This window comes from Taudactylus pleione, unplaced genomic scaffold (genome assembly GCF_031769625.1).
Source record: "Taudactylus pleione unplaced genomic scaffold, aTauple2 ptg000481l, whole genome shotgun sequence".
NCBI classification, from domain to species: Eukaryota; Metazoa; Chordata; class Amphibia; order Anura; family Myobatrachidae; genus Taudactylus; species Taudactylus pleione.
In genome coordinates, this window is record NW_028284883.1 from 3,131,458 (window position 1) to 3,157,091 (window position 25,634).

General features: G+C 44.4%; 2 protein-coding genes across 2 annotated transcripts in view; one reads left to right on the top strand and one right to left on the bottom strand.

Moving 5' to 3' along the window:
• Positions 1-13,634, bottom strand: part of LOC148502858 (cytochrome P450 2G1-like) — a 34,842-nt gene extending 21,208 nt beyond the window's left edge. Inside the window, exons 1-5 of the mRNA XM_088449323.1 lie at positions 13,449-13,634; positions 10,696-10,858; positions 5,722-5,871; positions 5,104-5,264; positions 3,614-3,790 (exon numbers count right to left, since the gene is read on the bottom strand). Of these exons, the coding sequence (XP_088305449.1) occupies positions 3,614-3,790; positions 5,104-5,264; positions 5,722-5,871; positions 10,696-10,858; positions 13,449-13,625 (828 nt within the window). The 5' untranslated portion in view covers positions 13,626-13,634. The remainder of the gene's footprint in view (positions 1-3,613; positions 3,791-5,103; positions 5,265-5,721; positions 5,872-10,695; positions 10,859-13,448) is intronic.
• A 9,158-nt stretch (positions 13,635-22,792) lies between these two features.
• Positions 22,793-25,634, top strand: part of LOC148502859 (cytochrome P450 2A4-like) — a 34,372-nt gene continuing 31,530 nt past the window's right edge. The window contains exon 1 of the mRNA XM_088449282.1: positions 22,793-22,905. The gene's annotated coding sequence lies outside the window, so the exon portion shown is untranslated. The remainder of the gene's footprint in view (positions 22,906-25,634) is intronic.

Here is a 25,634-nt window from a genome sequence, read left to right on the forward strand (position 1 = left end):
TGGTCCGGACTGAAGGACCTGGCAACAATTTCTGACATGTCTACTGTCACTGCATATGATACTGTCACCATTGACAGAATGGTGGAGGATTACATCGGTGACAGCATCCAAGTAGGCATGTCAGACAGTCCATACCTGTACTGGCAGGAAAAAGAGGCAATTTGGAGGCCCCTGTACAAGCTGGCTCTATTTTACCTGAGTTGCCCCCCCTCCAGTGTGTACTCCGAAAGAGTGTTTAGTGCAGCCGGGAACCTTGTCAGCGAAAGGCGTAGGAGGTTGCTTCCACAGAATGTGGAGAAGATGATGTTCATCAAAATGAATTATCAGCTCTTCCAGGGAGACCAGCCTCCAAAAGGTACAGAGGGACCTGTGGTGGTGGATTCAAGTGGGGACGAGTTAATACTTTGTGAGGATGAGGATGTACACACTGAAGAGGGTGAGGAATCGGTGGATGAGGAGGATGAGGATGACATCTTGCCTCCGTAGAGCCAGTTTGTGCAGGGACACATTAATTGCCAGCTTGTTTTGTGGGGGCCCAAACGAACCAATCATTTCAGCCACAGTTGTGTGGCAGACCCTGGCGCTGAAATGATTGGTTTGTTAAAGTGTGCATGTCCTGTTTATACAACATAAGGGTGGGTGGGAGGGCCCAAGGACAATTCCATCTTGCACCTCTTTTTTTCTTTGCATTATGTACAGTTTGGGGCCTAGTTTTTCTAACTGCCATCCTGTCTGCCACTGCAGTGTCACTCCTAGATGGGTCACGTGTTTGTGCCGCCCACTCGTGTCGCTTAGCATAGTCATCCAGCTACCTCGGTGCAACCTTTTGGACATGAAAACACTATTGTGAGGTGTGAGGTGTTCAGAATAGACTGGAAATGAGTGGAAATTAAGGTTATTGAGGTTAATAATAGCATAGGAGCAGAGAAACCAACAAATTCTGTGATTTTAGCTGTTTTTATGCTTTTTTTAAAAAAAATACAGATCCAAAACACAAAACCCAGAACCCAAAACACGGAAGGGTGGTTTTGGCAAAACCAATCCAGATCCAAAACACGAAGAAAGATCCAGATCCAAAACCAAAACAAAACACGAAAAGTGGCCGGTGCACACCCCTAATATATATTAATACTTAGGGATGGAATTCAATCAGCCGCAATAAAGCGATAATTTGTTGCACGTTAAGTTATCAAGCACTTTTCACAATAATTTAGCTTATTGTGTCTATGTCATTTAAGGTGGGTACACACCTGACAGATATATCTGAAGATGATGGTCATTCATACACACTGAACGGCCATCATCTGTGTCTTGCTGCAGGTCCCGGTGACCAGGGAGCGTGTCGGGGGCATGTCCCAGTGGGCGGGGGGGCGTGTCCCGCCCCCCTCCTCCCGGGTGCAGCTGTGTGTGTGTACGGGCGGTCTGCAGACCGCCCGTACACACCTGCCGATGGACAGATATGCCTGCAGACGTATCTGTCCATCGGCTGTGCAGAACAGACAATGCGAAATGTCGGTGAACATCGCCGGTCACCAAAATATCGCATACCCAGCTTAAGGAATGCATCCCAGTGGTACTTAACCAAGTCCCAACATGTTTAACCTTAAATTAGGAATTTTCCACAACTTTCACTTGGTCAGGAGGTGGTGAAAACTGATTTGCGATAAATGTTATGGAGAATAAGTACCCACAAAAACCGTGGCTAATAGGATTGCACGATAAGTATTTAATCACATAAAAAGCCATTTTTCACAAAAAAGTATATTATCGCAGCTAACTGAATTCCCACACAATATACTTTACCAAAAAATAACAGAGCAGCAGTTACACAAAATGCGTAAATTTGCTTGTAAGAATGTGCTTTATGGTCGAACTCGCTACTTGTGTCTGTGAAAAGAGATCATTCCAACTCAGAATCTGGCCTTCAGGGATTCAAGACTATTGCACATGAGCATGGTATGAATTAGAGATGTGCGCCGAGCCGCCGACCACCGTGTTTTGGTTCTGGTTTTAGATCCAGATCCATCTTCAAAAATTAGTCCTTCTGCTCCATGGGAGGTTTCTGTCCTTGCAAAAGAAATGGTAGTTGCTCAGATCAGCTTAATTGCATAACACAGGTGCTTGTAAAGGGCGGGGTTTACTCTGAACACAGAATGCAGTGTGCTGGGGGGCAAATATCTTTTTTTTCTGTGTTCAGAGTAAACCCCGCCCTTTACAAGCACCTGTGTTATGCAATTAAGCTGATCTGAGCAACTACCATTTTATTTGCAAGTTTGGAGAGGCATGAAGGCAGTCAGCATTAGGAGGATGTGCTGATGCTTATAGTGCCATGTGGAGGTTTTTTGGGGTACCTCTAAGGTAAGTTAGCTCTCAGCTTTTATATGTACTGTTATCATGCAGTACATCAATTGTAATTATATGATCCAGAGTGGGTGCTACTATTATGTAGCAATAATTATTTTGGGGTGGGCGTTTGGGAGTGGGGCCCCCGGGGGGGTTCTGACTGGGCCTTTCTCATGGCATCACCACTTAATTCACATAGAATACTTTTATCACTTTTCTATTTCTTTGTATATTATTTATGTCATTTTAATTCTTTCTCATTTCATTAACACTTATTGATTTATACTTACACATCTTTTCTTTATACTTCACTATCACCTTTTTCCCTTTTTCGTGTGATGCCCTGGGGATGGCCCTTTTTTGGAATTTTTTTGGGGTGCCTTGCTTCTCGGACATGAACCCCTTAATGCTAGGGATGCCAGTATAGAGGAACCTTGACGATTGGCCTGGCGCTTATTCATATATTTGCAAATGTATGTAACTACTACCTCTGAATCACTATTATCATGTAGGATTTAAGTATTGTTTTTGCTGCAGTGTGCTGGGGGGCAAATCTCTTTTTTTTTGAGGTTTCTGTCCTCCCTGAACTTTCCTTAAGACACCTGCATTACAACTTGACAATGGTGGGGGCCGGCGGTTGTTAAGGAAGCCTGAGATCTCCAGGGGGCGTGGTTTCCAGGGCAGGCAGCTACGTCAGAGAAGGCTCCAGGCCGGGAGAGTGAATGAAGTAGACGGACGGCTGGCCAGACAGTTAAGTAAGCCAGTGAAGTGCAAGCCGCAGCAGTCAGTTTAATCTAGGAGCCGTAAAGGCTGCATTTGACCTGGATAGGTATAGCAACCTTGCTTTACCAGTTGAGGGTACCAACATATATAAACCACTTTTCTTATACAGAAGCCCAGTAAGCTTTGCTAATACAGAACAGAGGGGGTCAGCCCTAAGGCCAGGACCATTAAAGAGGAGCAAGTTAACAACCCAAAATATATAGAGATATAGGGGAAGTCCTCATTTGCCTCAGCTAGGATAGTGACCTATACTTCAAACAGTATTGTTGCCCACTCTCTTTGAGCGCTTATATACCACCTATTGCCAACATATGTACACTGATACATACACACACACTGTATGTATTTAGCTATCGCTGAGAAGCAATAGTAGTGAAAGAAAGTGGAGTAGGAGTACACAAGCGGAAAGTAGGGTGAGTTAAGGCTCCTAATGAAATTAGACTATCTGATGCAGCTGAATATACCTAATTTTGGTTGTTGTTTTTACCTGTTCCATTTTAATGAGGAAGCTGTCAATGAAATGTCTTGGTGAGCCTGTATCCAGAGTCTCTTGGCTGACCTTCACTCTCTCAAATATAAATTCAGACAGTGTTTCTGAGTGGGTGATTAACTTGTGATGAGGTCCTGGGATGTGGTTCATAATTCCTGGAAGAATGTTCTGGAGCTGTAAAGTGACAAAGAAGGTCATTGACCAAAAGAATTATTAGAACCTATTAAATGAATTCTTAAATTACATTATTTACAAGAAACAACAACTTCCAAAGTAAATCACATCTGCAATAGGTCAAATGAACTAGGTTAGGAAAGGAAAAAGAAAAATATTACTTTAATATGGCTAACCACAAACATTGATTGCTTTTTGTTTTGTTTTATTTTTTAAACTGACTTTACTTACTTCTCTACTTCAATTTTACATTGGTGCGATTGTTGAGGAAGTCAGTTATTTCCTTATAAAACAAAAAAATGATGCATGTGTGGCAAGTCTTACTCATAACTCCAGTCCTCCAGGCACATAATAACCCTTTTATACCACAGCAAAAGCCGGGTTATTGCTGGGTTGGGCTTTACTGGAAACGGCTCCAAAAATATTATCCTGGTCAGTTGACCCGGCAATCCTACCTGGGAATCGAGCAGGATTGGACACGGGTAGGTCTCTGGTAATGAGGCAGTGGAAACGGTCATTATGCTGAAAGACTGATTGGAACTTCTGGGGCACTGTCTGATAATGTCATCAGTCAGTGCCCCACAGAGAGAAAGCACATGCAGCCATCGCAGCAGCACACCGACTCACCTGAACTTCAGCTTAATAAATAGACCCCTGTCTTATAAAAATATGTTTTTCCTGCAGTCTTTATCACCTTAGCACATACCTACCTTCTCTCCCATAGGTTTTAACAGGGCTGACCCGGGTTCAGTGTTTGGCGCCGAACCGTGAATAACCTGGGTCCAAGAGCAGTGTAAATGGTGTCTGATGCCAGGTCCGAACCAGGATGGTATGTCAGTGCATGTTTTCCATGTTTTCTCTCAGAATCGCAGGTGAAATTATTAGTACCACCTGTGGATCTTTTCATATGTGTCAGTCAGTAATGACTACACCTGTGCTGCAGAATTAAATATGAAGACATGCACTGTCAGGGTTCCCTGAGGATAGGAGATGGGAAACACTGGTGTAAACAATAGCTAGAACAGCACTATTGAAAACTTCCATTCATTGGAATACCTAAAAATGCATGGTAAAGAAAGAGTTAATTTTTTCCTTCAGTTTATTGTTAAGTCAAAAACAGGATATTTATGCTCAGTTGCTTGTTCTCTGTGCACATTTCAATCCTAGGTATATTTTGAGAAAATTGACATTTTAGGCTGCATTGTATTTCTACTGCAAAGCTTTATATAAATTCTGCCTCATAATGGGTGTTTGTGTTTAATGCAAATATTATGTTCATTGCACATAATAATCCTTGCAATTATATTAATTACTTGTCCCCAGGGAGAGCTGGCAACATGGAAACATTCCTCTACAATGCTAAGAAGCTTGGTGAATCTCTCATCCTTATACTCAAAGCGGTCTCCAAACATGATGGAACAGATAACATTGGAGAAGGCGTCCATAAGATTCTTGGCTGGATCCAAGGACATAACTGGAACAAAAATGGATATTTCATAAGTTATTTATATCACAGTATATGATCTCCTCTAAATGCCTTTTACCTTCAGTAATTGAATGTTTACCATTTAATGAACAGTTTAAATATTTGGTATGAATCACAGTTTGTTTCTCAAGGAAATCCAGATTAAAAAATTATAGGGCAGTTGCAATCAAAGATTTTGGCATCTAGACCAGGGGTTCTCAACTTTAGTCCTCAAGTACCCTCAAAACGATTTGGGGGATTTCTATTTGGGGAAGAAGGAAGAATAATTACTCACCCAGCAAAATAATTTAGCTAACCTGTGAATGATTAAAGAAATCCACAAAACATTACATGTTGAGCATACTTGAGGACTGGAGTTGAGAACCACTGATCTAGACAAACCAAATCCTATTCTACTATACATGCTGTCCTTAAAGTATCCAATTATACTTATTTTATACTGCACCTTGAAACTTCCTAAATTCTTCCACCAAAAATTGTGCTTCATTTTGAATCTTCTCCTCAATGCTTTTCTTTCCAAATCCAAAGCTTTTGAGTGTCTTTACAGTAAAGGTACGTACGAGTTTCCACCGAACTCCATTGCTAAGACTAATTCCTGTAAATAAAATGTTTGGGAGATATAGAAGTAGTTTGCAATCTAGAAAATCCAAATCTCATGCAAAATTGCAAAAATATTGCAATTAACTCACTTTGCATTCTGATTTTAGCTACTAAACAGATATAAGCAAATATGAAAATACCAGCCATCTCTATATATATATATATATATATATATATATATATATATAATGCTATTGACAGAAGAGTGTGTTATGGGCCTTTGTTATATGTAGTGGTTCTACAACTGACAGTAACAATGGAATAACTTAGATTGAAGGGATTTGCAAAAGTCTTCACGGGTAAAATGAGGGTATATTTTACAGGATGTAGGAGAAAGTGGTCCAATTGTACACACTAATAGTGGCATAGTAATAGTTATAAGAGGTAATAATAATAGGGTGAGATCAACTATTGCATTAAAAGGGGACAAACATACTGGCAGGAGATGAAGTTAGGAGGGTAAAGGGCAACAGAAGAGAAAATCTAGGCCTGTATGGCAGTGGAAGTTAAGAACCCATTTTCCCCAACAGCCCAATCCTGGTCCCATCCTAGCCTGGTTTTTGGCAGTGAGGAAGTGATAGCACAGATCCAACATTTACTACTGGTCTGTGAAATCACAATCATTCTAGGATGTATGCTTAGCCCTCTCTTTAACCAACATTGTGCATGCAAACTGTGGGGCAGCATGCTATTACAAACCCCTAGGCTGCTTGTGCAGTAACTGCTTTTGCTTGTATCCTGTAGGGCAAGTGGTGGTAAATCGCAAGGAGGGGAAGGAAGTTTGGCACTCAATAATACTGTACCCAACCTAAGGACAGTTTGAAGGGGGTCAAGAAAGGAAGGAAAATAGAGCCATGAGATGAGTCTATTGTAGAAATTCCTCTTTATGAGTTGGGAGCCATAGGAGAGAAAGGATAGTAAAGAGCAACTTGATTAAGTGATGATTTTTTAAGGATACGTGATACTAGGTGTTATGGATGTACCTGCACTATTTAGAAGAGACCCCTTGAGTTTGCTGATGGATCATGAAATAGACAGGGATCCACAGAAAAGTTTAACCTGGAGTAATGGCAGCTGGCAAGGTTGGAGTTAATTTCTGAGGCAAACAGATGCAGGTGTGTGCTAGAGTCTGCTGGTGGGAAACTAGCTTGATGGTCTGAAGACTTGCAATTAACTGGCACAGGTGGATAAGCACAGAAACAGTCTGGATGTAGATCTGGATAGTAGCAGGCCAGCTACTCAAGATGCAAGTAGGAATTGTGTTGAAGCTGCAATGCTTGATATGGATATGATTATGGCAGGCCAGCTACTCAGGATGCAGGTGGGAATACTGTAGAACCTGCAATGCTGGAAAATGGATTTGATTGTGGCAGGCCAGCTTTACAAGATGCAGGCTGGAACAATGTCAAAGCAGCAATGCTGGAAATGGATTTGACAGTGGCAGACCAGTTACTCAGGATGCAGGTGGGTGTTTGAAGCAGAACAAGTACTTGGTATTGTTGAACTGACAGGTGAATGCAGGGTGGAGTTTGTAGCAGAACCAATACTTGATATAGTAGAACTGACAGGCAGATGCAGGTACACGCTGGGACTAGACACAAACCAGAGTAGACACAGAAGGTAAGCTGGAGGGTCTTGGCAAGACACAGGCACAAGGTTAGGATGGACACAGGAACATGGCAGAATCCAGCAGGACACAGTAGACTGAGACTGGGAGCAAAGGCATACAACGGCAGGATACTGGACACAGGAATAAAGGTTAGGAAGCGAGGAACTGTGCAGCAACCACATGAACAAAACTTAGTATTATCACCGACAGGCAGGAACTGACTTGAATCCCTAATGAAGGGTGAGGTCTCCTGTGATTGGTCCATCAGGCTGAGGTCAGGTAACGAGACTACCAACAGGTGAGTAGCTGCACATAGCAGCCAGAGTCCAGGTAGCTAGGATAGTAACTGAGAGCCAATCAGGCAGAAAGCCGCAGCAGCACATGTAAAGGCCCCCATACATCAGCAATTGATTGCAGCAATTGTGCAATTTGCAATCGATTGTGTATAAAAATCTTTCTTTTTTCAATCGATTGCAGAATTGCCACAATCGATTGTGCATAAAAATCTTTCCCTTTTTCAATCGATTGTAGCAAATCTGCAATCGATTGTGTATAAAAATATTTCCTTTTTCAATCGATTGCAAATTGCTGCAATCAATTGCTGATGTATGGGGGCCTTAACACTAGGGCAACTTTGAAGGATATGTGGACAATTATGGAGAGGAACAGGTTGATGATATGGGCAAGGTTCCAGCAAAGTAGAGATGAGGTAATGAAAGAGAGATGAATTGTGTCCATAGAACAAGTGGAGAGGGGAGATGACAAGAGATGGGCATGGACTTAGGGCCTGATTCAGACCCGCTTGCGAGCACTCGCAAGCGAGTCGATGGTGGCTCAGTGCGCATGCGCGAGACCCAGATAGCGACGGGCAAACAGTCGCTCCGTGTCTCATACCAAAGGGGGCATGCTGTCTATGTTGAGTGACAGCACGCCCCCTTTGGTGGGAGGGCTGGGGGAATGGCTGCCCAAACGGAGGCATTCCCATGGGAAAGCCTACCATCTGGGGCCGGCCCCACTGACATCACAAGTGATGTCAGTGGGAGTGCTTTCGGGCTCTGTTAGAGCCGAAAGCACTCTAGGGCTTGCGGCAATGAGACCCTACCACAAGTGTCTCGTCGCAAGCCCGATGGTCGTGATTGACTTGACCATCGCGACCACCATCATGGCCGCTCGCTTTAGCTGTGGGTGGTCACCAACAGCTATGTGAGCGGCCAGGAGGCCACTCTAAAAAGACTGAAGGCCGGCCCTGATTCAGAGCGAGCGATCTGTCAGAGCGTCCGGCTCTAAATCAGGCCCACAATCTCCAGTGGTGGATGAAAAGGAGTACAAGCTGAAATTGGAGGTAGGGAAAGGAGGAAGTAGGATAGAGAAGATGTACTTGCTGAAAGTTTCAATCTTGGATTTCAAATGGGTGTTGGAGTCAAGGCTAGAGAGTAAAGTTGGTAAGCGTGTAGTGGGAGGGCAAAGGAGGGAGTTAAATTTGGTGAAGAAGTGGCAATGATTGGAGAAATGTGAGTAGAATGTGATGATATTGAAATGTGAGTAGATAATGGAGTTAAATTCAAACTACTTAGAGTGGGATAAGGCAGAATGTATATATTTGAAATGAAGGAAACCACAGTGAGAGTGCAATTCCAGCTTATGTACCACTCAGAAGTTCAGGAGCAATTTTAAAGGTATCATGTTATTATTATTACCAGTTATTTATATAGCGCACACATATTCCACAGCACTTTACAGAGACTAGTTGGCCATTCACATCAGTCCCTGCCCCAGTGGAGCTTACAATCTATACCACATGCACACACACACACACACACACACACACACTAGGGTTAATTTTTGTTGGGAGCCTATTAACCTACCAGAATATTTTTGGAGTGTGGGAGGAAACCGGAGCACCCGGAGGAAACCCACACAAGCACAGGGAGAATATACAAACTCCGCACAGTTAGGGCCGTGGTGGGAATTGAACCCACGACCTCAGTGCTGTGAGGCAGTAATGCTAACCATTACACCATCTGTGCTGCCCTATGTGAACTTATAATGCCATGATTAGGATGCAGACTGAAATATTCTTAGAGGAACAGAGGAAATCAGGTTGGTGGTGAGAATAAGTTGTAGAGTGAGATATATATTTGTCAGGTGGACATAGGAGAAAGGAGATATAAAACAAGAGCATCAAGGTTGTTCTTGATAAGCTTAATCTTGGGAGTAGGAGAGAGTAATGCGAGATTAGAGAAGCCAATGGAAAGATATTGATAATTGAAAAGGGAAGTTAGAGAAGTCAGAGAAGACTTGATGCAGTGTGTGATCAGTGGAATGAGAAGAGGGAAGTTTGTTGAGTAATGTAAAAGAGGAAGAGTAATTTGGACATACTGGCTGCTGTGGGATTGTCAAGTGAGATATTTAAATCATTCAGGATATGGGAAGGAAGGTGAACAAAGAGAAAATGGGGCAGCATATTTATCTTGGCAGTGGGGCCAGATGACATTCATAAGTATTTGAATAGGGTGAATAAGGTGGATAACTGGACCTCAAGGGAGGAGTAGGAAAGAATCACCAGAATGAGGGTTGACCTCAAAATTAGAAATGAGCAGGCATAGGAGACAGAGTAAATACAGAGAATGAAAGGAACAATGGTAGGGTGGGATTTTAGGCAGAATGGCAGAAAAGAACAGAGTAACTTGGTAGTACAGCATGCAATTTGCAATAAATGGAAATATAGAGGATAAAGCAGTAGAAGAGACAGGTAATGGTGTGACTCTAATGAATAACTGACAGTAGTCAGAATTAAGTAATAAAATGGCAGCAGACAAAGTTAAGCAGTATATAAGACAGTAAGTGGTTGAAAATGGAGGTAGAGATAAAACGACTAAGTAGTATTGAGAAGTAGAAGAATAACTGTAACAACAGCAATTTCAGTAGAGTAAGTAAAGCTATAGATGAGACATCATCTACTAGTAGTAAACTGACAGTAATTATTATTTTGAGAACATGACCTAATAAATTGAAACTTCTGCACATGGTGGCTGCTGAATGTTTGTCGAAAAGTCATATTTTTTATGTTGGTCTTATATCCTTTATACCTACTCTAAGTGCTACATTAGGAACAGTTACAGTATTTTAGCTCTTTAAGTGACATAAGCCTCATGACTTGGTATTCTTAATGTGGATTTACATATACAGCCAATAACATGTTCTTCTTACCATAACCCTGAGTATATCTCTCCAGGGAAGGTAGATGACCACGGGCACCAAATTCTTCACCTCGATCAACAAGAGCTTCCTTTACAGCATCATATCCACTCAGGACAACCACTCTTTTTGGGCCAAAATAAAGGGTGTACACAGAACCATATTTCTCCCAGAGCTGTAAAACGTATTAGAGAGATTAGCACTCCTCTTCCCAAGCTTATTAGACCTACAGTATGTGGTGTTCTGGTTTTGTTGTGGGCCCGGGGTGGTGATAGAAGCAACACAGAAGCAGATTTAAAACAAAACGTGGAACTTTTAATAAGTGGTTTGGCAGACATGAACAATGGGATAAAATAAAGTCCAGGGATGGCACTAAAGTGCAAATGGGAACTGAGGTGAAGCAATGAGTAAAAGTCCAGGTAGTGGCAGATAGGAGCAGTCCAGTAATCCGGGTCTTGTGAGGATGTAATGAATTGCAGGTTGAAGTGAATTTGCAGGTTGTAGTGAATTGCAGACTGAAGAGAATGGATAATGTCCAGGGGATTAGCAAGTGGAGGCAGGGTGCAGGGTTACAGCTGACACAAGTTCTCAGGCAAGGGAGAGGCAATAGGAGGAGGCAGGGGATTCCAGCAGGGTATTGAGCAGGTCAGGTAAGCAGGCTAAGGAAAAGATCCAACAGGCAGTAAGTGAGCACAGGAACTCTCTCTCAGCGGTGGCAGAGAAACACATTGCACTGGCAATGAAAGAGAGCTCTCAACTCCCTTAAATACCCAGTGCTCCACTGTGACAGGCCAGAGAGAGCATGTGACCCACCAGGATAGGGCGATTAGATCACATGGCTAGAGGCAAGATGGCGGCGCCCATGCTGGAGCCAGACCCAACAAGCCCAGAGTGACAACATGCCCGCACAGGATCACGCACAACCAATGCTCCCTGCCAGGCACCAGCGCCACCGCCAGATGCCCCCCGCCATAGCGACCTCACAGGAAATACCCGCCGACCGCTATGCCGAGAAACCCTGGTCGTGACACAGTACACACTATCAGTCAAAAGTTTTAGAACACCCCCATTGTTTACATTTTTATTGAAACTTAAGCAATTTAAGTCCTAAAGTGGTACAAAGATAAGTGTTAAACTCCTAGAGGTTAATAAAAAGATTAGGCTAGCAAAACCGAAAAATAATTTAGACTTTGGACAGTGGTATTGACCGGCTATGAAGTGATGGGGCAAAGGGTAAAAATAGTTATCATAGGGGGTGTGGCATCAGTGATTTTAAAGTGATTTTACCTTGCAGTATACACTTGTTTTACACAAATAAGGCTTCATACTCAACTGGAGACAGGGAAGCCTTCTAACTTTTATCATTAAAATTATATATATATTATATATATATATATATATATATATATATATATATATGGAAAAGGATGGCACTCACCAGTAGAATTGCAGCTTGTTCTTTATGTCAAAAATAGACAATAGGCTTACATACAGGCGATGTTTCGGTCCCCAAATGGACCTTACTCAAGCAATCAAGCCTTGAATTTCACATAGACAGTAAGGTACAGTCCCCCGTGAACAGGAGTCCAGTTCACGGGGAACTGTACCTTACTGTCTATGTGAAATTCAAGGATTGATTGCTTGAGAAAGGTCCATTTGGGGACCGAAACGTCGCCTGTATGTAAGCCTATTGTCTATTTTTGACATATTAGACAAGCTGCAATTCTACTGGTGAGTGCCATCCTTTTCCATATATATATATATATATATATATATATTCTATTTGTGTCTGTCTCAATCAATGAGGGTACTTATTATCAGTTCAATCCTGCCTTTAACCAGCCGTAGCTCCATATATTTGGGATAGGGCTGCAGCCTTTAAGTAAAATATACCACTGCTATTAACTGTAATGTATTTCCATTGTGTTCTGCTATTATTCAGATTGTGTGATCACACACTGGGGCTACATCTCCAGTCACAATCCAGGCTCCTCTCTCCTATGAAGAGGGAACTACAGCCATGGAGAGGGAGTTCAAGCTTGAGATTTGCATATGTGACTGACTCTGATTTGGTTGCAAAGATGCAAATGCATTTTATGAGTCCATTTGGGGAGTTGTTGCCCATAGCAATCAGTCAGATTCTACTTATTTATTTAGCACCTTTTAAAAGATAATAGCTAGAATCTGGTTGCTATTAGCAACAACTCAACTTCTAAAAATCTGCACTATAGTAAATATACCCCGGGACTTTGAATAAGGCTGATAGGGGTCTATGTACTAATCCTTGGAGAAAATGGATGGAGATAAAGTACTAACCAATCGCCTCCTAACTGTATTTTTTCAAACACAGCCTGTAAAGTGACATTTAGGAGCTGATTGGTTGGTACTTTATCTCCATCCACTTTCTCTCTTTTCAAGGCTTAGTACATAGACCCCCATAGTGTGGAAATGGTAACTGCTTCTACCCCTAGCAGTTGCATTCCTTTAGAGTGCTTGTAAGATATAGTTACTCTTATTTATGAAAGCAGATCAACTAATCAAAGAAATGTCAGTTCTAGGAGTAACAGCTGTTAAGATCTTTACATTACAGAATAATAATAAATTATACCACTGAGCGAGACACGTGTAAAAATGCTATTAAAATGCAGATAAATACATTGCTAAATGCACAGAATGACATCAGACGACAATCAGACAAAGAGGATGAGTGTGATTGTAGAATCTGTTACATACAGTGACAAATTAACAAAATAAAAGAAACTGACCTTCATAAGGGAATTCACAAATTCCCCTCTTTTTATGTAAAGCAAAGTTCCAAACAAAGGCAAGGGTATTGGACCCGGAGGGAGGTTACGTTTTCTGTACAATGTTTCCCAAGTCAAGTAGATAAAGATACAGGAGATGAGCATAACGATCAATGCCGCAGTCACTGAATTATCCATGGTGAATGAAGATATAACTCTCTTAATGTTCAGAAGGATATATACATGTGTATATGTACATGTATATATATATATTTTTAGCAATTACTTTGCTACTGCGCTCACGCTGTTGAGTAACGTAGACCAGCACCAGAGTTACTGCATGAAAACGTAAGCAACATTACTGTTGTAGAATTGCCAGCTCAACTACAATTGCAAACAACACAGCAGCCAACACAGACCGGGTGGGGGAAATGTGGAAAAGTTACAGTGGAATCTACCAGCATATGTTATAATACATTTTGTAAACTTGTATTACTTCCACAATACTTTGGCTCTAATATCAATATTTTTATAAAGCTTACTTAACTAAGATAACCTCAAGTACTATCCTTATTTATTATTTTATTGACTGTATTGCCTAATCCATAATCTACAATTCTACAAAAAGACAGAACAGAGTACATAATTCAAAATGGAGACTTCAACAAAGGCAAGTGATAAAAATACAAGGGGCTAACACGTCATGGTACAATGGAGAGAGGGGACTATAACATCATTGTCTAATGGAGAGAAATCATAACTAATCAGTATGGTCAGAAGCACATCTTTTAGACTGTGTACAGAGAATCATATTATGTATACATAATATTTACATGTGTATTGAAACATATGCCATAGATTGATGTGGTTTTTTGACATTCATCAAGTCAACATTCATAATGTTGACATACAGCATGTCGATTTGCTTGGCATGTTGACAATCACCACATCAACATTTATCATATCAACACTGATGAAATGTGAACTTGATATCAACAAAGGATCCCCGGTGGTCCAGTGGTGACTTATACCCCTTTTCCACTGCTGCAATAACCTGGGTCGTGGCTCAGTGGAAAAGGGTCCATGAAATATAATCCAGGTCAAGTGACACCGGAATTCAACCTAGGTAGCTACCATAGTTACCAGGGTTGGAGCCAGGATGAACCTGGGCAGGGCCGGAATGTCCATCGGGCACTTCTGGCAAATGTCAGAAGGGAAATGGATCTCAGACTGCACACTCTGGACATATATATATATATATATATATATATAAAATTGGAGGTGCTACCTGTGGAGACCATTGCTATATACACAAAGAGGAAATACAGGTGCACAACTCCAAATTAACTGATTATATATAAATTAGGGGTGAGCGGGTTCGGATTTCTGAAATCCGAACCCCCCCGAGCCCCCCCGATCCGAGTCCGATCCGAGTCAGGCTCGACTTTTCCCGCCTGACTCGGATCTGACATCGAGGCAAAACGTCATCATCCCGCCTTCCGAGTCTCGCGGGTTTTGGATCCTATATAAGGTACCCGCGTCGGCGCCATTTTCTCACTCGGCTGTGGACAGTGAAGAGGGAGGGTAGGAGTTAGTGCTGTGTAGTGTAGTGTAGTGCTGCTGTTGTCCACTACTTCAAAGTCCATAGGGGCTGGCTGTGTTGTGCTGTGCTGCTGTTGTTAATAGGGGCTGTGTCCACTACTTCAAAGTCCATAGGGGCTGGCTGGACTGTGTTGTGCAGTCAGTTCTCCATAGGGGCTGTGTCCACTCCAAAGTCCTGTGCAGTGTCCCAGTCCTAAAGGGGTGCTGTAGTGTTGTCCAGGGGGTGCTCTGTCCATCAGGGGTGCTCCCCCCAAGTGCTAAAAAAATAATATATTTTCTGTGTTTGTGAATTGTGTGCGCAGTAGCCGCACGTGCATCAACAAAGTAGTGCCAAGCGTGCGCCTGTGTCATAAGTAAAGGGCCGGCTGGCTTGACCGTTAAAGGGTGCTGTAACCCCCGAAAGTACACTCCAGTCCAAACCAAAAAAAAATTATTTTCTGTGTTTGTGAATTGTGTGCGCAGTAGCCGCACGTGCATCAACAAAGTAGTGCCAAGCGTGCGCCTGTGTCATAAGTAAAGGGCCAGCTGGCTTGACCGTTAAAGGGTGCTGTAACCCCCGAAAGTACACTCCAGTCCAAACCAAAAAAAAATTATTTTCTGTGTTTGTGAATTGTGTGCGCAGTAGCCGCACGTGCATCAACAAAGTAGTGCCAAGCGTGCGCCTGTGTCATAAGTAAAGGGCCGGCTGGCTTGACCGTTAAGGGTGCTGTAACCCCTGAAAGTACACTCCAGTCCAAACCTAAAAAAAAATTATTTTCTGTGTTTGTGAATTGTGTGCGCAGTAGCCGCACGTGCATCAACAAAGTAGTGCCAAGCGTGCGCCTGTGTCATAAGTAAAGGGCCGGCTGGCTTGACCGTTAAGGGTGCTGTAACCCCCGAAAGTACACTCCAGTCCAAACCAAAAAAAAAATTATTTTCTGTGTTTGTGAATTGTGTGCGCAGAAGCCGCACGTGCATCAACAAAGTAGTGCCAAGCGTGCGCCTGTGTCATAAGTAAAGGGCCGGCTGGCTTGACCGTTAAGGGTGCTGTAACCCCCGAAAGTACACTCCAGTCCAAACCAAAAAAAAAATTATTTTCTGTGTTTGTGAATTGTGTGCGCAGTAGCCGCACGTGCATCAACAAAGTAGTGCCAAACGTGCGCCTGTGTCATAAGTAAAGGGCCGGCTGGCTTGACCGTTAAGGGTGCTGTAACCCCCGAAAGTACACTCCAGTCCAAACCAAAAAAAAAATTATTTTCTGTGTTTGTGAATTGTGTGCGCAGTAGCCGCACGTGCATCAACAAAGTAGTGCCAAGCGTGCGCCTGTGTCATAAGTAAAGGGCCGGCTGGCTTGACCGTTAAAGGGTGCTGTAACCCCCAAAGTACACTCCAGTCCAAACCAAAAAAAAATTATTTTCTGTGTTTGTGAATTGTGTGCGCAGTAGCCGCACGTGCATCAACAAAGTAGTGCCAAGAGTGCACCTGTGTCATAAGTAAAGGGCCGGCTGGCTTGACCGTTAAAGGGTGCTGTAACCCACAAAGTACACTCCAGTCCAAACCAAAAAAAAAATTATTTTCTGTGTTTAGCCGCACGTATATATCAAATCGATATAACATAAATGGAGGACCAAACTTTCTCCGATAAAAATAAAATAGAGAAAGATCAAGAACCACTTCCTCCTAGTGCTGAAGCTGCTGCCACTAGTCATGACATAGACGATAACATGCCATCAACGTCGTCTGCCAAGGCCGATGCCCAATGTCATAGTAGAGGGCACATACAATCCCAAATGGCAAAGTTCAGGAAAATGACCTTGAAAAAGACATTTAAATCAGCTGAAGAGAAACGTAAACTTGCCAATATGCCATTTACGACACGGAGTGGCAAGGAACGGCTAAGGTCGATCCCTAGTATGTTCATGACTAGTGGTTCAGCTTCACATGACGATGGAAGCACTCCTCCCACTAAAAAAATCAAAAGAGTTAAGCTGGCAAAAGCACAGCGAAGAACTGTGCTTTCTAAGAAGATATCACAAATCCCCAAGGAGAGTCCAAGTGTGGTGGTGGTTGCGATGCCTGACCTTCCCAGCACTGGACGGGAAGAGGTGGCTCTTTCCACCATTTGCACGCCCCCTGCAAGTGCTGAAAGGAGCACCCACAGTCCACTTGCTGATATGCAAATTGAAGATGTCACTGTTGAAGTACAACAGGATGAGGATACTGGTGTAGCTGGCGCTGAGGAGGAAGTTGGCGAGGAGGATTCTGATGGTGATGTGGTTTGTTTAAATCAGGCTCCGGGGGAGACAGTTGTTGTCCGTGGGATGAAAAAGCCCATCACGGTCATGCCTGGGCAGAAGACCAAACATTCCACCTCTTTGGTCTGGCAATATTTCTATCCAAATCCGGACAACAACTGTCTTGCCATATGTACCATATGTAAAGGTGAAATAAGTAGGGGTAGGGACGTCAACCACCTAGGAACATCCTCCCTTATACGGCACCTGCAGCGCGTTCATAAAAAGTTACTGTCAAGTTCAGAAACTTTGGCTCAGACCGTAAGCAGTCCAGGGACACCTAAATCCCGTTGTCCTGTTGTATCCAAGCGCCTGCAAACCACACCGTCAACTCCCTCCTCGTCAATTTCCTCCTTAGTCAGGATCGGAAGTAGTCCTGCAGGCCATATCACTGGCATGACTGACTCTCCTATCCGGGATTCCTCCGGAGGATCCTGCATTGCTACGCCTACTGCTGCCGCTGATGCTGTTGCTGCTGCTGCTGGGAGTCGTTCATCATCCCAGAGAGGAAGTAGGAACACCACTACTTTTACTAAACAATTGACCCTCCAACAGTCCTTAGCGAGGAGGATGAAGTACGACAGCAGTCATCCTGAAGCAAAACGTATAACTGAGGCCTTGACTGCTATGTTGGTGTTAGACGTGCGTCCGGTATCCGCCATTAGTGCAGTGGGATTTAGACAATTGATGGAGGTAGTGTGTCCCCGGTTCCAAATCCCGTCTAGATTCCACTTCACTAGGCAGGCGATACCGAGACTGTACAGAAACGTCAGAAAAAGTGTCCTCAGTGTCCTGAAAAATGCCGTTGTACACAATGTCCACTTAACCACGGACATGTGGACAAGTGGAACAGGGCAGACTAAGGACTATATGACTGTGACAGCCCACTGGGTAGATGTATCACCTTACGCAGCAACAGCAGCAGCGTCACCAGTAGCAGCATCTCAGAAACGCCAGCTCGTTACAAGGCAGGCTACGCTGTGTATCACCGGTTTCAGTAAGAGGCACACCGCCGCCAACTTCTTAGAGAAACTGAGGGAAATCATCGCCCAGTGGCTTACCCCACTTAGACTCTCCTGGGGATTTGTGATATCTGACAACGCCACCAATATTGTGCGGGCATTACATCTGGGCAAATTCCAGCACGTCCCATGTTTTGCTCACACAATAAACTTGGTGGTGCAGAATTTTCTGAAAAGCGACAGGGGCGTGCAGGAGACGCTTTGGGTGGCCCGAAAAATTTCTGGCCACTTTCGCCATTCAGCGACTGCGTGCCGAAGACTGGAGCGCCAGCAAACACTCTTGAACCTGCCCCGCCATCACCTGAAGCAAGAGGTTGTGACGCGGTGGAACTCAACCCTCTATATGCTTCAGAGGATGGAGGAGCAGCAAAAGGCCATACAAGCCTATACATCCACCTATGACATAGGCAAAGGAGGGGGTATGCACCTGACTCAAGCGCAGTGGAGAATGATTTCCGTGTTGTGCAAGGTTCTTCAGCCCTTCGAACTTGCCACACGTGAAGTCAGTTCAGACACTGCCAGCTTGAGTCAGGTCATTCCCCTCATCAGGCTTTTGCAGAAGCAGCTGGAGAAAGTGAAGGAGGAGCTAAGACGGAGCGATTCCGCTCGGCATGTGGGACTTGTGGATGAAGCCCTTCATTCGCTTTGCCAGGATTCCAGGGTGGTCAATCTGTTGAAATCAGACCACTACATTTTGGCCACCGTGCTCGATCCTAGGTTTAAAGCCTATGTGGTGTCTCTCTTTCCGGCCGACACAAGCCTGCAGAGGTGCAAAGACCTGCTGGTGAACACACTGTCAGCTGAAGCGGAACGTGACACGTCAACGGCTCCTTCTTCATTTTCTCCCGCAACTGGGGCTGCCAGGAAAAAACTTAGGTATCCTAAGCAACCCGCTGGCGGTGATGCAGGGCAGGCAGGACCAAGTTTGGACATCTGGTCCGGACTGAAGGACCTGGCAACAATTTCTGACATGTCTACTGTCACTGCATATGATACTGTCACCATTGACAGAATGGTGGAGGATTACATCGGTGACAGCATCCAAGTAGGCATGTCAGACAGTCCATACCTGTACTGGCAGGAAAAAGAGGCAATTTGGAGGCCCCTGTACAAACTGGCTCTATTTTACCTGAGTTGCCCCCCCTCCAGTGTGTACTCCGAAAGAGTGTTTAGTGCAGCCGGGAACCTTGTCAGCGAAAGGCGTAGGAGGTTGCTTCCACAGAATGTGGAGAAGATGATGTTCATCAAAATGAATTATCAGCTCTTCCAGGGAGACCAGCCTCCAGAACGTACAGAGGGACCTGTGGTGGTGGATTCAAGTGGGGACGAGTTAATACTTTGTGAGGATGAGGATGTACACACTGAAGAGGGTGAGGAATCGGTGGATGAGGAGGATGAGGATGACATCTTGCCTCCGTAGAGCCAGTTTGTGCAGGGACACATTAATTGCCAGCTTGTTTTGTGGGGGCCCAAACGAACCAATCATTTCAGCCACAGTTGTGTGGCAGACCCTGGCGCTGAAATGATTGATTTGTTAAAGTGTGCATGTCCTGTTTATACAACATAAGGGTGGGTGGGAGGGCCCAAGGACAATTCCATCTTGCACCTCTTTTTTTCTTTGCATTATGTACAGTTTGGGGCCTAGTTTTTCTAACTGCCATCCTGTCTGCCACTGCAGTGTCACTCCTAGATGGGTCACGTGTTTGTGCCGCCCACTCGTGTCGCTTAGCATAGTCATCCAGCTACCTCGGTGCAACCTTTTGGACATAAAAACACTATTGTGAGGTGTGAGGTGTTCAGAATAGACTGGAAATGAGTGGAAATTAAGGTTATTGAGGTTAATAATAGCATAGGAGCAGAAAAACCTACAAATTCTGTGATTTTAGCTGTTTTTATGCTTTTTTTCAAAAAAATACAGATCCAAAACACAAAACCCAGAACCCAAAACACGGAAGGGTGGTTTTGGCAAAACCAATCCAGATCCAAAACACGAAGAAAGATCCAGATCCAAAACCAAAACACAAAACACGAAAAGTGGCCGGTGCACACCCCTAATATAAATAAATACATTTTGCAGTAAACACAGTAGAGGTTTTTGGCATAATCTTGGCCAAGGTTATGGGCCTGCCCACCATATCCGGGTAACCTCTTGTCGGGCAGGTCCCTAACATACTAAGGCTCAAATCCAGAGCGCAGGACATCCCCAAACTAGCCCAGCTAAACCACCCCAAGGCACCACTCTAATGAGAAAAGTGAAGTGTTAAGAGCAGCCGTTGGCCGCATATATATAGAATAAAAATAAAAAAGTGAAATACATATATATAAAAGAAACAGACAGTGAGGTATTAAAATGTGTTAAAGGAAAATGTGTTATACTGCGGTGCCCTGAAGCAGACCAGCAAAGCAATCTAGGGGGACCCACACCCCAAAAATGAACCAAAGCTGCACTACACAGTCTAAATATTAGCAGGATTTACCATATTGTGCCTTGACTGGTGTGCATATTACATTGCCAGACTCCATGTCAACACTGATGAAATGTGAACTTGATGTCAACAAAGGATCCCCGGTGGTCCAGTGGTGACTTATACCCCTTTTCCACTGCTGCAATAACCTGGGTCGTGGCTCAGTGGAAAAGGGTACCTGAAATATAATCCAGGTCAAGTGACACCGGAATCCAACCTAGGTAGCTACCATAGTTACCAGGCTTGGAGCCAGGATGAACCTGGGCAGGGCCGGAATGTCCATCAGGCACTTCTGGCAAATGTCAGAAGGGCCAATGGCCTCAGGGCCTGCTCGAGGAGGGCGGAAGTGTTCCCGCCCTCCACCACCCACCTCCAGATTTACTATGTGAGCTCAGGGAGATGGAAGGGGTGGAGGCAGTGATGGGAATTGTGCACTGTGCTAGGCTGGGGAGAGAGGGGGGCATGCTGCGAGGCCAGGCCCCTGTGACTCATGGCACAAGGACTGCCAGGGCTGATCTAAAGCCACAGTCCATTCCTGGACCAGGTTAATGGTGCAGTGTAAATGGCGTGACCCAGGTTATCTGACCTGGGTCTTGTCTAAAATGAGCTGATTGGCAGTTGTGGAGCAGTCACCTCTCACTTTTTATGAGCTCACAAGTTTAGATGGCAGACCTTGGTTCAGTGTGAACGGGGCTGACCGGGAAAAACCCAGATTGAAGGTGCAGTGTATACAGGGTCTGAACTGGGTTGGAACCATGTCCAAAAACCCAGGTCAGACCTGGTTTTTCGGTGGAAAATGGGTATTACCTGGTACGGCAGGTCCAGCAGCTCCAGCAGTGTCTTACAAGTCCAGCAGTGACATCCTGATGACTTCTGGCGGATCCTGGAGTGCTTCCGGTGGAGAAAATAGCTGTCCTGTTTGCTGCCTGGAGAGTCTTGAAGACTCTCCGCGCACTGCTGCAGGAGTTCTGGGTGCCATCAGGGCTCAGTCCCCATTGTGCGACATCATGATGTCATGTGCAAAGGGGCAGGGCCGGCACCGGGTAGACTTATAACTAGTTACTGCACTGCATGTAGACATTTCAACAATGCCAACAAAATAACTGTTAACATTAACACAACGAAATCCCGGCGCCTGTCATTTCACCTACGCCGGGAGCCCGACGCCCGGCATCCTGATCGAAGGTGCCAGGTACGGACAGCTGCAGGGGGGTTAGGTTAGGGGCTCCTGGTGGGGACTTAGGGTTAGGCACCCCCGGGAGGGTTAGGGTGAGGCACCCCCGGGGGGAGGTTAAGGTTATGCACCCCCCCGGGAGACTTAGGGTTAGGCTGCGGGGAAGGGGGGGTTAGGTTTAGGCACTTAGAAGGAAGTTAGGGTTAGGCACTTGGGGGGGAGGTTAGGGTTAGGGGGGGAGAAAGGTTAGCGATACTTACCTTAATTAACGATCAGGATTTTCACCCTTGCCGGGCTGCCGCTGTCGGGATTTGTTCCGCCATGCGGCTGGCGGTAAATCATACTGATTCCCACTGACCAGATACACCCATTTCACAGACAAATCTTTCAATCTTTCTACATTTTCAATCTCCATTCGTGTGTGTATGTGCAGTCTGCGATTGCTTTCTATGGCACATGCTCTGTATGCGCATGTGCTATAGAACTGTGGGACTTATTCACATCCACTATCTGACTCAGAATAAAGCCAAGCATGTCTGCATGCCGTGTATCCAAACATTGTGCAGTTATGAGAACTGTGGGACTTATCCACATATGGACTTCTGTCTGGCTCAGAATAAAGCCAAGCATGTCTGCATGCCGTATATCCAAACACTGTGCAGTTACCTCTGTTCTGTCACTTGTGATTTATATACAGAGAGAGTGGGGGTGGGATGAGTGCTACACTGCTGGATTTGCTGGGTTAAAAGCCTTTAGCCACAGTGGAGGCGGTCTTGGCAATCAGTGATATGTAAATAAGAACATATGAGTCACAGAGACCAGAGAAGCATTTGCGGTGAATATGATACAGGAAGTAAACAAGTTATGTGCTGTGGAGCAAAATGTGAGGGAATGAGGGAAAATACAGCAGATGCTGGAACTGCAGATGATCCCTGGGTAAAGGTAACACTAGTTTAGCTTTATTATATCTGGCTTCTCGTCATGAAACATTTTACAAAATGCATAAACTCTAAGATTGTTGGCCACATTTTTAAATATTTCATACAATGTGTTGCTGCTGTCCCAGCTCTTCCACGTATACTGTACATGAGATGCTGACTTTACAGCACTACAACTCTTATCATTGCATGTATGCTGAATGTACTAACAATAAGGGTTATGTGATCATGGGGTCTATTTACTAAGCAGTGTTAGGAGACAGAGTGAAAAGTGATGTCTGTGATAAGGTGCCAGCCAATCAGCTTCTAACTGCCATTTTCAAACACAGCCTGTAAGATGACAGTTGGGAGCTGATTGGCTGGCACCTTATCACAGACTTAACACTTTTCACTCTGTCTCCTAATACTGCTTAATAAATAGACCCCTAAGTATTTATATGAAGCAGAGGAGCTTTAAGAGAGGAAGGGGCCCGTGTGCAGGCTCTGATAAGGGCCCTTCCTCTGCGGTGCCGCAGTAGTCTCTGGTATTGTGCCAGAGTCTACTGTGCAGCCGGAGGTCTCCGGGAACATGGTGCCCACTATGCGTTCCTGGGACATCTCTACTGCGCATGTGCAAATCATTAGGGAAATGGCCGCTGTGGCCATTTTCTCTGTGATTTCTGCAATGCTGCAGACAGCACCGGGTCGACGGAGAGGTAAGTATATTTAATTGGGTGCAGGGTGTGCGGTGTGTGGGCCCCCCTGGACCCAGATATTTCCCGCTGGGATGTGTAGTCCTACAACAGTGGGGGGGCTGCTTATTGCCCACCCCTATCCTGCAGAATTAGAATAGATAGGATTGCATCTAGCTTGAAGAAAAATAGGACGTGTTTTGCAGTTAGGACAGTTTCAGGGACAAATAATATTTACTTATTTATTTATTACCAGTTATTTATAAAGTGCACACATATTCCACAGCGCTTTACAGAGAATATTTGGCCATTCACAACAGTCCCTGTCCCAGTGGAGCTTACAATCTATGGATCTGATTCAGACCCGCTCGCTAAGTTGCGCTTGCTCGCTGTGAGCGATGTTCGTCCATCTGCGCATGCATATAATTCGCAGTGCGCGTGCACAAGCCAGTCTTTGCGATCTGATTTGGTTGCTCGTGAGCCACTATCAGGTCACTACTTTGAGTGAGAGATAGTGCCGTTTGTGGGTGGTAACAGGGGAAGGTGCTTGTGAATGGGGGAGTGGTGTTTGCAAACGCAGGCGTGTCAGGCCGCCAAAGCGCTGTTTAAAGGGGGTGCATAATTAGCAAAGTAGCGTCATTGTACACGTCACCTGCATGTATTTCAGGCTGCACTGATCGCAGTGCTTGCGACGGGGAAAGGCAACCCCAAGGGCTGCGAGCAGCTCCGATGGCTCACGATGGTCCTGATTAATCCTACATTCCCGGAGATGTTGTGTGTTGCGAGTGGCAAGGGGGCGTCTTCAGACACTTGCGAGCCCATTTTGCTGTAGCTCGCTAAAACATATTGGGCGTCCTTACGCGACGCAGTGCGAGCGCTTATTTTAAATATCCGGCCCCTTTTTGACCGGCGAGCGATCGCATCTTGCGAGCAGGTCTGAATGAGCTCCTATATTCCCTACCACATGCTCACAGACATATACACTTAGTGGTATGTGTAAAGTGAGAATTTTCAGAAGTGTAGATGTTGCCCATAGTAACCAGATTCTAACTATTATCTTCTAGAAGGTGCTAGTTAAATGTTAAGTAGAATCTGATCAGTTGCTATGGGCAACATATCCATTTCTAAACACTCACTTTAGTAGATATATATCCTAGGGTTAACTTTCGTTGGGAGCCACTTAACCTAGCTGTATATTTTTGGAAAAAAAAAACATATATATATATATATATATATATATATATATATATATATATATATATATATATTAGAGGTGTGCACCGGCCACTTTTCGTGTTTTGGTTTTGGATCTGGATCTTTCTTCGTGTTTTGGATCTGGATTGGTTTTGCCAAAACCACCCTTCCATGCTTTGGGTTCTGGGTTTTGTGTTTTGGATCTGTATTTTTTTTTAAAAAAGCATAAAAACAGCTAAAATCACAGGATTTGTGGGTTTTTCTGCTCCTATGCTATTATTAACCTCAATAACCTTAATTTCCACTCATTTCCAGTCTATTCTGAACACCTCACACCTCACAATAGTGTTTTTATGTCCAAAAGGTTGCACCGAGGTAGCTGGATGATTATGCTAAGCGACACAAGTGGGCGGCACAAACACGTGGTCCATCTAGGAGTGACACTGCAGTGGCAGACAGGATGGCAGTTTGAAAAACTAGGCCCCAAACAGTACATACTGCAAAGAAATAAAGAGGTGCAAGATGGAATTGTCCTTGGGCCCTCCCACCCACCCTTATGATGTATAAATAGGACATGCACACTTTAACAAACCATTCATTTCAGCACCAGGGTCTGCCACATGACTGTGGCTGAAATGATTGGTTCGTTTGGGCCCCCACAAAACAAGCTGGCAATTAATGTGTCCCTGCACAAACTGGCTCTACGGAGGCAAGATGTCGTCCTCATCCTCCTCATCCACCGATTCCTTGGATAAAACAGGAAAAACGGATTTGGGTGCCCCTGGACTGCTTACGGTCTTACCCAAAGTTTCTGAACTTGACAGTAACTTTTTATGAATGCGCTGCAGGTGACGTATAAGGGAGGATG